Source organism: Pelodiscus sinensis, chromosome 3 (genome assembly GCF_049634645.1).
Source record: "Pelodiscus sinensis isolate JC-2024 chromosome 3, ASM4963464v1, whole genome shotgun sequence".
In the NCBI taxonomy this organism is placed as follows: domain Eukaryota; kingdom Metazoa; phylum Chordata; order Testudines; family Trionychidae; genus Pelodiscus; species Pelodiscus sinensis.
The window spans coordinates 63,824,515-63,838,049 of NC_134713.1; the positions used below are offsets into that span (position 1 = coordinate 63,824,515).

General features: G+C 46.4%; 1 protein-coding gene across 5 annotated transcripts in view; it reads right to left on the reverse strand.

Moving 5' to 3' along the window:
* RNGTT (RNA guanylyltransferase and 5'-phosphatase) overlaps window positions 1-13,535 on the reverse strand; it is a 431,251-nt gene that overhangs the window by 404,012 nt on the left and 13,704 nt on the right. For all 5 annotated transcript variants that reach the window (XM_075923868.1, XM_075923870.1, XM_075923869.1 and 2 more), the window contains 2 exons: window positions 11,451-11,554; window positions 11,250-11,338 (listed from right to left, as the gene is read on the reverse strand). In XM_075923868.1, the coding sequence (XP_075779983.1) occupies window positions 11,250-11,338; window positions 11,451-11,554 (193 nt within the window). The remainder of the gene's footprint in view (window positions 1-11,249; window positions 11,339-11,450; window positions 11,555-13,535) is intronic.

The window sequence follows — 13,535 nt, forward strand, 5'->3', positions numbered from 1 at the left end:
CTTTTAGATACTTGAAAGCTATTGTGTTCTCTCTCAGTCTTCTCTTTCCCAAACTAAACAAACCCAGTCCTTCAGTCTTCCCTCATAGGTCATGCTTTCTAGACCTTTAACCAATTTTGTTGCTCTTCTCTTAATTTTTTCCAGTTTTCCCACATCTTTCCTGAACGGTGGCACTTAGAACCAGACACAATTATGCTGTTGAGGTCTTATTGCTGAGTAGAACAAAAGAATTACTTCTCATGTCTTGCTTACAGCACTCCTGCTAATACATCCAAGAGTAATGTTTGTTTTTAAACAAAGCAACTTGTTTAAAACTATGAGTTGCTTTTTATCAACTCATATTTAGTTTGTGATCCATTATAAACTCTAAATCCCTTTCCACAGAACTCCTTTCTTGGTAGTCATTTCCCATTTTGTATGTTTGCAACTGATTGTTCCCAACTGATTGTGCATTTCTCTTTATTGATTTTCATTCTATTTACTACAGACCACTTCTCAAGTTTGTCCCGACCATTTTGAATTATAATCCTATCCTCTAAAACATAGGTTCCCAAATTGGGGGGGGGGGGCACGAAGTGACCCAGCCCCCTTCCTCTCCCCCCCAGAAAGAGCCCAGGCTGGCATTACCTCACCCAAAGTTCATCTTTAACTGTTTGTTTTGCTTGGTGGCTTCCCCAGGTCTGTCTCCCTCTCTCCTCCCAGGGCTACAGACATGCCCCAGAGCCACTCTGAAAAGGTGCTAATTTCTCCGGACAATAGGGGCCACAGGGAGCTTGGCTCCTTGAATAATCATTGAATAAAGGCTGGAATGGGAGCAGAATTGCAAACAGCTACTAGCTCAGTCAGGAAGCAGCCCAGGAAACAAGCCGCACACATTCTTTCTGAGACCCGGGAGCTGGTTGCGGGACCCTCAAGTACCAGCTTAGCTGTCCTCTCCCCTCGCTCAGACCCCCATGAGTATCCTGCCTCCCCTGCCCCCCTGTCCAGACCCCAAACCCCCACGAGTACCCTGCCCAAACCCCCACCCAGACCCCCACGAATACCAGGCCCCCTCTGCTCAAACTCCCATGAGTACATTGCCCAGGGCCCCACCTACCTTCTTTCCCCTGCTCAGGGCCCCACCAGGACCCTGCTCCTGTCCCCTACCTCCTGGCTAGACACCCACCCTCAGCTTGCTCCTGTAGCCTATTTTCCACCCTGATTCTGCACCCCATCCCTATCTCACTGACTGGCAGCCCTGCCCTGCACACTGGATCCCTCATTTTTTGCCCCACCTCAGTGTAGAGGGGCCCACAAATTCCACTAACACACAAACCCCAGAAGAATGAATCTGGTCTGAGGCCTTGAACCTCAGTCCTACCTCCTCTCCCCTCATGGGGCTGAGGTGCAAGGGGAGGGAGGTGTCTCAGTTGTGGCCACATCAGTGGCGTTTGGGGTTTTTTTTGCATCTCACTTGTGTGTTCCCTGACTGATTTTTCTGGAGGTCAGTGACCCCTGACCCAAAACAGTTTCCCCGCTCTTCCCATATATAAAGATAATGCTGAAACATTTGTGCTGGAAATATATTTAAAAATGAAGCCTGGCCCACAAGGCCCCAGTCGGATCCAAGCCCCCATCTGGCCACAGCATCATAACACCCCTGCATTCTCACTCTCACTCACACACCCTGAGCCTAGCATATACTGGAACCTTCTGTCCTGAGCATCTCACATCCCCAGTCTTCTGCCACAACACTACTGCACAATCCACATGATGCAAATCTGTGTCCTGAGCCCATCATACTTCCAACCCCCCTGCCCTGAGCTCCTCATACACCCCAATCTGAACTCCTGCACCCTCACATCCACAAGCCTGTGGTTTGCTCAGCACCCCAACACTCCACCTGACCCCAACACTCTCCAGACTGGAGCCCCCTCCCTGAGCCAGAAGCCTCTTCTCCACCTCTTCCTGCACCCAAATTCCCTCCCAGAGCTTGCACCTTTCACCCCTTCCTACACCCAAATCCCTCATTCCCACCCCAGAGCCCACACCTCCTGTCTCAACCCAGTGAGAGTGAGTAAGGGCTGAGGACAGCAAATGATGGAGACGAGGGAAACAGAGAGAGCGGGGCCTCTAGAAAGGGGTGGGATATTGGGGCTTGCCCTGACATTTAAAAAGTGATCTTGGGTGTAAAATGATTGGAGACACGACCACAGTACAAAAGTTTTAATTTTCAAATTTCATACCATGAAATGCAAATATATATTGCCTTTCGACGTGTAGGGGTACTGGTTCAGGGAGTTCAAAGAACGATATAGAAGGCAATGGAACTTTTTCAAACTTTCTAGCATGCTTGCAGGAGTGTTTGGGACTGTTCTATCATGGGAGTAGGAAGCCAGTCTTGCGTGGTTACTGAAGATGGAGTATATATAAGGCAGTACGAATCCATACATAACAGTAGTTGTAGTAAATAAACATTTGCAATAACTTATCAAAGTAACTTGCGTCCATTAAGTTTATTCTAATCAGGAAAATTATTTGTATAGATTTTTTTTAATTTAATATAGTATGGCTGCAATTAAGAAAAGGAAGTACGATGAAGACTATGTTAAGTATGGCTTCACTGTCATGGAAAAAAATGGGACTGATCATCCTCAATGCGTAGTATGCCACAAAGTTCTTAGCAATGACGCCTTGAGACTTAGTCATCTTGAGCGACACTTGACACAGAACCATAGTGCTTTGACAGAGAAACCAAAAGAGTTTTTTGCTGCTAAACTTCAAAATTTGAAATGCATGAACCTGGATACTACTGGAGCTTTTCATCAAGTGTTGGCCAAAGCGGTAGAAGCATCTTATGAACTGTCATTGCTCATTGCTAAAGCCAAGAAAGCGCACCTAACCAGAAAAACTCTTGTGAAGCCTTGCTTGTTGAAAGCAGCTGATATTGTGCTTGGTGTTGAAAGCAAGAAAAAACTATCAGAAATTTCGCTTTCTGACAATTCCGTGAAACGTCACATCGATGAGCTGGCGAAAGATATTAAACTTCAAGTTGTGGAGGCAGTGTTGGTTTCTCCCTTTTTCACAATTCAGTGTGACGATACCACTGATGTACACAATGCTGTCAGTTGCTTGTCTACATTCGATTCATTAACAATGGAAATGTGAAAGAAGAACTGCTTTTTTCAAAGGAATTGAAGACCACATCAAAGGCTTCTGATATTATGAAAATGATTTCTGACTTTTTTGAAGAAAATAGACTTCCATGGGGAAAACTGGTTGGTGTATGCACACACAGTGCTCTAGCAATGCTTGGCTCTCCTTCTGGATTTGTGACGTTGGTGAAAGAAAAAGATCCAGCCGTAACCACAACTCGCTGTATCATACACAGACAACCGTTGGCTGCTAAAACGCTTCCAGATGACCTACGTGACTCAGTGAATTTGGCCATCAAAGTTGTCAATTTTGTGAAGATCAGTGCTTTAAGTACGAGACTTTTTGATGCTCTTTGCACAGATCTGGGAGCAAATCATAAAACTTTTATTTCACATGGAGGTATGAAGGCTGTCCAAAGGTAACACGCTTTCGAGATTATTCGAACTGAAAGACGAAGTAGAAATTCTCCTCAAGCAACAGAAGAAAGGAGAGTTATATAATGCATTTACAGACCAAACATTTCAACTTTCACTGGCATACCCCAGGGACATTTTTTAATCTTTGAACCACCTCAATTTGAAGCTGCAAGGAAACAACGCTGCAAACATAGTGCACTATGATGCCATCAAAGCATTTATGGAAAAAGTCCAGCTTTGGAAAGGTCGAACACAAGCTCAGATGCCTAACTTCTCGTCTTTTTCAACATTTTCATCACTCGCTGAAAATGAAGGTTTTCAAGAAGTTTGTAAAGAGGATGTGAAGAACAAAATTGTGTTTCATCTGGACTGCCTTGCTGACGAATTCATCAGCTATTTTCCAGACAACTTTTCTGTCAACCTCATTTATAAATTAGTACGCAATCCATTCAACGTTGATGTTGATTCATTGCCAGAATGATTGCAAGAACAAGCACTCGAAATAAAATATGATTCAAGTGCAAAAGATCATTTCAAAAACACAAGCTTGAAGGAATTTTGGATAAAATACTTAAAAGTTGAAGAAGCGCTACGTATTATTCTTCCATCTTCATCAACATACCTCTGTGAAAAAAGCTTTTCAAGTTTAGTCACATTAAAAACAAAACAAAGAAATAGACTGGATGTCAAAAACGATTTGTATTGCGCTCTTTCATCTTTCAAACCTAGGATTTCTCAACTCGAAGAAAATACAGCATCATCCTTCACATTAAATTCGATTTGTTTCTGCTATTTCTTATGTTAATTACATTTTTATTAAATTTGTCAAGAAAAACGATTTGTGCACATTTTTAATTTTAAATAATTTTTATACCAAATTTTTGGCTGTGTCTAGACTGGCAAGTTTTTCCGCAAAATCATCTGCTTTTGCGGAAAAACTTGCCAGATGTCTACACTAGCCGCTTGAATTTCCACAAAAGCACTGACGATTTCATATAAGATTGTCAGTGCTTTTGCGGAAATACTATGCTGCTCCCGTTCGGGCAAAAGTCTTTTTCCGAAAGACTTTTGCGCAAAAGAGCCAGTGTAGACAGCAGAGATTTCTTTTCTGCAAAAAAGCCCCGATCGCGAAAATGGCGATCGGGGCTTTTTTTGCGGAAAAGTGCATCTAGATTGGCCACGGGCGCTTTTCCAGAAAAAGTGCTTTTGCAGAAAAACGTCCTGCCAATCTAGATGCTCTTTTCCGAAAATGCTTTTAACGGAAAACTTTTCCGTTAAAAGCATTTCCGGAAAATCATGCCAGTGTAGACGTAGCCTTTGTGTTTATTTTAACTTTTAAATTACAATAGAATTTTTTTGTTAAAAGGGGAGTTGGATGATAGTAATGAAGAGATGGGGGGCATGAGGGTTCTCAAAAATCAAAAGGGGGGCATGATGCTGAAAAGTTTGGGAACCACTGCTCTAAAGTATTGCATGATGGATTGAATCATATAAATATGGAGTTATCTTCTGGTGTGCTGATCATACCACTGGCACCCACCTTCCTGCTCTCTGGGACTTCCCACTGTACTGCTGGGCCACATCCTCTGGTCTCCCATAGCCAAAGCACAGAGTAGGGGTTACCATCTCCTTGCAGAGCAAGACCAACACTGAACCAGTTCAGCTCCACGGGGGCTAGGGACGTCAACGTGTAGTCGACTATACGATTAACCAATAAGCCTGGGCTTATCAGTTAATCCTGTCAACTACATGCACTCTCTCCCCCGTCCCCGCCCCTCCCTCCACCTTTTTGCTGCCTCTGCATCAGAGAGCAGGAGCCGGTGCCCATGAGGAGCTGGCTTTAAGCAAGCTCCATATAAGCACCAGATCTGCCTGTCTCCTTCACCCCCACACTGCTGCCTCTGATAGAGAGGCAGCAGTGCAGAGGGTGAGGGGACAGGCTGGAGCCAGTACTCATGGGGAGCCAGCTTTCAAGCCGGCTCCCCACCCATGCCAGCTCCATGGACCTGCCTGCTGTTCCCCCTTGCTGCCTCCTACAGAGGAGGGGCAGACACGAGCCGGTGCTGGGAGGAAAACCGGCTTAAAGGGCAGTTCATCCCATCACCAGACACATGTCCCTCCCTCTGCTACTTCTATCAGAGGCAGCAACACGGGGGAGGAAGGAGGGAAGCCAGGGGAGGCTGCTGCAAAGCAGCCTCCGCCCACAGTGACCTGGGCTCACCACAGACAGAGGCTAGTCTGCTACAGCAACCCCTGTCGATGGGGGGTCCAACCTCCCTGTGGACAGAGGCTGCTCTGACCCACCTCAGACAGAGGCTGCCACTGCTGAGCAGCCTCTGTCCACAAGGAACTTGGACACCCACAGACAGGGGCTGCTGCCATTCCACACTGCTGCCTTTGTATCAGAGGCAGCAGCATGGGGTGGCAGGCAGACAGTCTGCAAGGGGAGCTGGTTTTTAAACTGACTCCCCCAGCAGACCAGCTCTCACCTAGAACCCTGCGCTGCTGCTCTGATACAGAAGCAGCAACACAGGATGGAAGGGTGCTCCTGGGACTACTGAATAGCCATGTAACTGCTAAGATTTCAAGCAGTTACACAACTATTCAATTACACAGCATCTAACATCCCTAACAAGGGTTCAGCAATCAGGAAACGAACCCCTAAGAGACCAAACAAATCTGTCTCACTCAGCACAAAAGTTTTACCCATTGAAAGTTTGTAAGTCCACCTACTTCATCAATGAAAAAGATATACAGAGTGGCTGCTCCTCCTCTGGTAACATTTACACTGGGCTTGGTAACAAACAAAAAAGTGCTTTTATTATGTACCAGCAGAAATACCCAGTGTTGCCCAGAGAAAATATAGTAAAAGGTGTGATGAATGAACTACATCAATGATATTAACATTGCATATTTTATTGGAAATACTTTTCTCATATATTACTTTAAGAAATTAACATAGCCAGTAATGTGCTTACAAAACGTATTTACATTTCACTCATTTCTTGATAACAAAAGGTGTGATGAATGAACTACGGAAATTACGTTAACATAACATTTTATTGGAAATATTTTTTCTTTTAACATAGGGAAAGGCTCTCATAGCTGCAGTTTATGTGACACGCTTAGCAGAAGAGTCCAGCAAATGCCTATGATCAAGCATTTCTAAAAGCTAATTAGTGGCCCAACTGGGGTTCTGGGGGAAATGACTTCGAGATATAACCAATCCAGTTACTGAAGTTAGGAAATCAGTAGTATCTGTGCAAAATTTGGTGTTTCTAGCTCTTACTGTTTGAGATCTTTTGGGACAAACAAACTTTCAGAAATATTTATAAGATAAATAATAGTAAGATGTAAGTGGCTGCAACTGAAAACAGTCAGATCAAAGTAAGATACTAAATTAAAATTAACAAAAAACGCTTAGCTATTTCTAATCCACTAAAAAACTTGTTACAAGTAAATTCTGAGCCACAACAGCTATTCCTATCTCAGGTGAAAAGCTCAAGTCAGAGTTTATCTTTATTTTGACCCAAGTCTACAGTTTTTCAGAGTTCTTCATTGTCAAGTATCCTATTAGGGTAGGCCAGGTAGTTTCAAAGGCCAACTGAAGACAACAGACTAATGGTTTCCTGATACTTAAACAGACTTCCCTCCAAGGCAGGAACCATTTGTTTGGCACTCTGCATCCCCAAGAAAAAGTACGAGGTTCAAGATGGATTTCAGTAACAGGTGGTATGGTCACATGTCTTTCTAGGGCAGGCCTGGGCAAAATACAGCCCATGGGCCACATATGACCCACCAAGCCACCGGATCTGGCCCACAGAGGCAGCAGGGAGCCCCGGGCAGGCTCCCCTGCTTGCCCCGCATCTTTGCGCACCAAGCAGAAACGCTGCTGCAGGGCTCTGTTTCTGTTTTAAAACTGGAGGGAAGTTTTAGGAGCCACCCCACCCCCAGCACACTCCCATTGGCCGGTTTCTGCTAGAAACCGGCCAATGGGAGCTGCTTGTTAGAATAACAGGCAGCTAAGAAGAATCACACCCCCTCTCTTGGACTCAATTATGCATGAAGCACATGGTCAGGCAGACTGGCTGTCTGGGAAACATTTTAAGTCTGTAGGCAAGCAGGCTCGTTTGGCAGTTAGCAAGTAAGTCTCTTGGCCACAGCCTGCTTCTGGCACCCCAGCCCTTTCCTTCCCCAACTCTCTGCCGCCCTCCCCCCCCCTCAACAGACCAAACCCTCTGTCCACCTCTTACACCTATATCCCCTCCCAGATCTGGCACCCCAATCTCCTACCCCAGATCACAATACCCTCCTAGTCCAGGTCACATCCCAAATCCCTGCAGTCCAGTCCCCAGCCCTAGGTCACAACCGCCTGCTTCATCCCAGCTCCCTCCCAGACTCCAGTCTCCCTCCTGTACCCCAGTCTCTTGCCCTAAGCTCCCTTCTGTCCCAACCTCCATTTGAGACCCCGCATCTCCTCCATTAATATCATGGAAGAGTACAACCCTCAACCACTTTCCAAAATCTTGGAGTGGTCTCCAATCAAAAATTATTGCCCACCACTGTTCCAGGGTAAACCATAATTTGGGTTTACAAGACAATCTAGAACAGGGCTACTCAACTTCAAAGCCCCAGGGGCCACAATGATACTCTCAGCACACGCGAAGGGCTGCAACTTAAGTGTGGTTGCATTTACATGCAAATATATATGCAAATATATGTAAATAGCTTTTCACATAATGACCTGATGCTCCCGGCATCTCCTCCCTGGGAGCTAGGAATGCTGACATCCTTTACCCATCTGTTCCAGCCAGTGCGTCCGCTTGCATCTTTCAGTGCTCACCGCATACGGGAGATGCATCGCCATTGTGGAGCGTGTTCCCAGTGGAGGCCATGTTCAAAGGATTCCACCCATGGGCCGTGTGTTGAGCCCTCCTTAACTCCAAATTGCACCACGAGCTACATGTGGCCCATGGACCATGTGTTGAGTAGCCCTGATCTAGACTATTCACAGGTCATTGGTTTGAGTACTCAGTCATTAAGATCCAGAGCCTCAATAATGGCCCTCATAACACATTGAGAACTATAAAAAGATCCATACTTCATATTTCTAACTTCACATACAAGAATGACATACGCACAAAAATAGGATACAGAGATTTTTCAGATTGTAACTTTAAAATTGATATGTTATATGAATGGTTTTGCATAAAGCATCTTTGAGCTATGCATATTCATATCCATAAATCAATTTTCATAAAGGATACAGAAACTTTATGGCATAACAACTTGCAACTCCTCCTAGATCAGAATTAAGGATGTTAAAATTCGGATAATTGATTAGTCGACCAGTCAATAGGCACTTCCACATTCCTCCTTCCGGTGAGGCTCTTGTACATTTCAAAGGAGGAATGCAGAACTCCATGTACAGCCCAGGGCCAGCAGGAAGTCCCACTGACTCCAGGCTGCACGCGAGTGCCTGCTTTGAAATGGGCTGTGCATTTCAAAACCATGGAGCCTGAAGTCAGCAGGGGCTACACTGCATGCCACTAGGAGCCCAGGGTCAGCTGAGGACTCCCTAGCTGATCCCGGGCTCCGTGTGGCATTTCCCCAGAACCCAGGGTCAGCTGGGGACTCCCCAACTGACCCTGGGTTCTGAGGAAATGCTACACAGAGCCTGGGATCAGCTGGGGAGTCCCCAGCTGACCCCAGGCTCCACTGCTGCACCTTTGAAACGTGCAGAGGTGGCGTTTTAAAGGGGCAGCCGCTGCACAGCTGATCCATGGACCTAGGACAAGATACCTTCACCCTCTCTCGCATACGCTAGCCTGACCTAACCTAACCCGACGCCCCGAAGCAACAACAGCAACGGGCGTTTCACAGGTTATTATAGGCTACGCTCATGCATATGCATGAGGGTTTAAGTTTAAAATGATTGGTCTGGTATAGGATTCTTCATTAGCATACTTTATGAACCAATAAGAACAATCAAAACACTTATTATTAATGAGATAACAGACTCTTGCTATGAATATTCATGAAGCAACGGGTTTCACCCATGAATATTCATGTACACTTTCGAATTTGAAATGAAACAGTTACTATAGACTAATAACTAATAAACAAAATCAGATAACAGTTATAAAGCCAATGGTGTCATGATGCAATACATATGGTCACAGACATGCATAGTTATAATAATAATAATATATATAATGGTGCTAATACACAGGTTGCATCTAGGCTGATTATACAGAGCATTAATAAGATGTACTTATGCAAGCAATTATACATATTTCAACAATTCTGCTTAACAGCTGTGCAATGCTGCAACTTTGAAGTACCCTTCCCCCTCCTCCCCCCCGCGCTTTTGCTGCCTGTATTTCATAGAAAGAAAGATCTGGCCGGGAGGGGAGGGGGACACAAAGACAGCTAGGGCCAGTACCTGGGGATCCCGGGTCTCAGGAAGCGCGCTGGCTGCTCTTCCCCTTCCCTCCCCCAGGCATACCCCCCACTCTAACCCAATCCCCCTCCCTTTCCCCAGAGTCAGGCACACACACCCCCAACCCAATCCCCCTCCCGCCCCCCACTCTAACCTAGTTCTTGGGTCCTAGAGGCGAAGTCATTGCCACTACAGCCATGCGCGTCTCCCTCTAGGCACTGGGGCATGTGCGCTGAGTGGCTGGCTATGAGCATGAGCTGGCTGGGACACCATGCGCACCCCCCCAACCCAATCCTCCTCCCCGCTTTCCCCAGAGCCAGACAACTCCCCTCCCCGCTCTAACTCAATCCCCCTCCCCCCCCAACCTTATGCTCGGGTCCCAGAGCCAGAGCCACTGCTACCACCACGTGCATCTGGAACGCCATGCGCGCCCTCTCGCCCGATTCCCCTCCTTTTCCCTTCTCCAGAGCCAAGCATCTCCCCCCCCCCGCTCTAACCCAATTCCCCTCCCCCCCCAACCTTATGCCCAGGTCCCGGAGCCACCGCTGGCGCCACCACCGCACCCGGAGCCCTCGCTGCTGCCTGAGCTCAGCGGCCGGCTGCTAGCACGTGCAGGCTGGGACGCTGTGTGCAACCCGCCTGCATGTGCAGGATATGACGCAGTGTGCCGTGAGCAGAATGGTGCAGGCCGTGAGCATGCATGCGACTCTCAGCAGCCTAGCCGTGAGCCTGAGTAGTTCCTGGTTCCATCCCGGTTCCGTAAGGAGCTGCAATTTTTTTTTTTCTTCGCGAGCCATATGTGGCTCGCAAGCTGCAAGTTGGCCACCACTGCTCTAAATTGTCCCTAGCCTCTATTTGAAAAAAGTTGGGAATGGGCGACAGGGAATGGATCACTTGATGATTATCTGTTCTTTTCATCCCCTCTGAAGCACTTGGCTCTGGCCACTGTCAAAAGACAGGATACTGGGCTAGACAGGCCATTGGTCTGACCCAGTATGGCTGTTCTTATGTTTGTCCATTGTCTGCCCAGCTAGGAGACAGGCAAAAGACAGCTTGCTGCCCTGCCCAGAGGGTCAGAACTCCATTAAACTGCTTATTGCTCTATCCTGAGCAGAGGACTGGCACCTCTTAGACTGCTAATTCCCCATTGAGCCTTGTCTTTATGGGCACACAGTAATCAGGGACAAAATGATAAAAGACAAGATAGTGGAGAACAAAAAACAGAAGAAAATTAATGAGGTAATAAAGATACATACCTATAAGCTCTGAAGGATTCTTCTCACTAAAATGCTCACATAGGCGGATAAATGTTTCTGTGTTCTCAGATGTAGGACATTCGCCATGCCTGGTAAACACAGAGGAAAAAAAGGTTAGAATAAAAACAACAAAAAGGGGAATTAATTCAGTACAGACTTTTTACTTAAAGAGCTAATATCATATGGGTACAATGAACTTACCCTTTACACTGAAGTTTTATATATTTGATCCCTTCTTTTTCTATATCATTCCTATCATAGAATCTAGTAGTATTCGTCAAGTCCATCAATAAGCCCATTTTAACCTAAAAAAAAAAGTAATTATTTTGTATTTAATTGCTCCAAATATGAAGAGCTAACCAATATGAATTGACTAATAATATCCAAAATAAACTGACAGCATACTAAAGTTGAGGTCTTTTAAAAAATACTGTGCTTTTTCACAAGGTCTATGTAATATTTGTCCACTACCACCATCATTTTTCTTCCTTCAGTGCTTGCTACAAAGCTTCAAGGTTACAATTTTCAACTAGCCTCCAATGCCTACTTTCCAAACCCCAAAACAATCTGCTCAACGTGAAGAAAAAATATTTGGTGAGGAAAGAGTATGCAATAAAGAAAGACTTGGTAAACAGATTCAGAGATTTTTAAACTATTATGAACTCAAGCTGCAATTAAATCAACACTGCTTTAGCACCCTGAAGCATGAATCCTGCAACTAACTCCAAGTAAGATAGCATGGGGTAGCCACAACTATTTAACTGCACTACAAACATACCTCTAGACTTAAAGGCCAGAAGGGACCATCATAATCATCTAGCCTCACCTGCTGCACACTGAAGGTCATACAACTTCACCAACCACTCCTACAAGAGGGGGCCCATAATCTCTGAGTTACTGAAGTCTTCAAATCTTGATTTAAAGGGAATCCACTATTTAGTAAACCAGCAAATAACCCATTCCCCATGCTGCAAAGAAAGGCAAAAAACCAAACAAATAAGATCTCTGTCAATCTGACCTGATGGAAAATTCCTTTACAACCTCAAATATGGTGATCACTTAGACTAATGGTCACCAACCAGTCAATCGCAGAGGTACTGCCAGTCGATCTTGAGGCAGTGTTCCCAGCCCCTCCTCCGTTCTTCCCCTCACCTGCAACGAGAAGCCCACACTGGCGCTACAGCCTTCTGCCCCTCATAAAATTGGAGCCAGCACCAGTTTCCTGCAAGAGGAGGTTGAAGGGGAAGCGAGTCCCAAGACTCTGCGCCAGAGTCAGCTTCTCAGGAAACATGCGTGCACTGCTCCTCACCTCCCCACAGCAGTGCACGCACTTTCTTATTTTCCTTCCCCTTCCTTCTTTCCTTCCTCTGCGCTCCGGAGGGAAGTTTACGATGGCAGTGGCAGATCATTTGAGGAACGGCTGGATTTCTCAAAGGAGCCACACATGCACTTCTTCCAGATCCTGCCCAAGGGATACTCATCCCTGGAGACCCCACCCACTGAGTACCCTGCGCCCTGGTCCAGCACCCACCAGCACCCTGCTCCTGTCCACTCCCCACTGGCCAGACACCCACCACACCGTGCTCCTGCCCCCAACCCTGACACCCACGAGCACCCTGCCCCTGCCCCCTGGCCAGACACCCACCAGCACCCCACTCTTCCCTCTCGGGCAGACACCACCCCCACATCTCCCACCCAGATTCTGCACTCCCATCCCTATTCCACTGAATGACAGCTCTCTCCCACACACTGGACCCCTCATTTCTGGCACCACCTTAGAGCCATGGGGGGCCCACAAAGTCCACTAACCCTGGAACCCCAGAGAAGTTAACCTGGCCTGAGGCCTTGAACCTCAGTCCTACCTACACCCACCTCCCCATGGGACTACATCAGTAAGGGTTGGGAAGTTTTAGAGGGGTTGGGTTTTTTTGCATCTAACTTGTGTGGTCCCTGACTGATTTTTATGTGGGTCAGTGGCCCCGACCCAAAAAAGGTTCCCCACCCCCCCATAAATAAAGACAATGTTGAAACCTTTTGTGTTGAACATAATATTTTATTTAAAGATGAAGCCAAGCCCCCATCTGGCTGCAGCATCATAACACTCCTGCACCCCTCAATCCTGAGCACATCATACACCCAATACCACAACCCTGAACCCCTCATACTCCCTATCAAAACACCTGCACCCCCACATCCATAAGCCTGTGGCTTGCTCAGCACCCCAACCCTCCACATGACAACTCTCTACAGCCTGATGCCCCTTCCCCAAACCAGCATCCCCTTCTC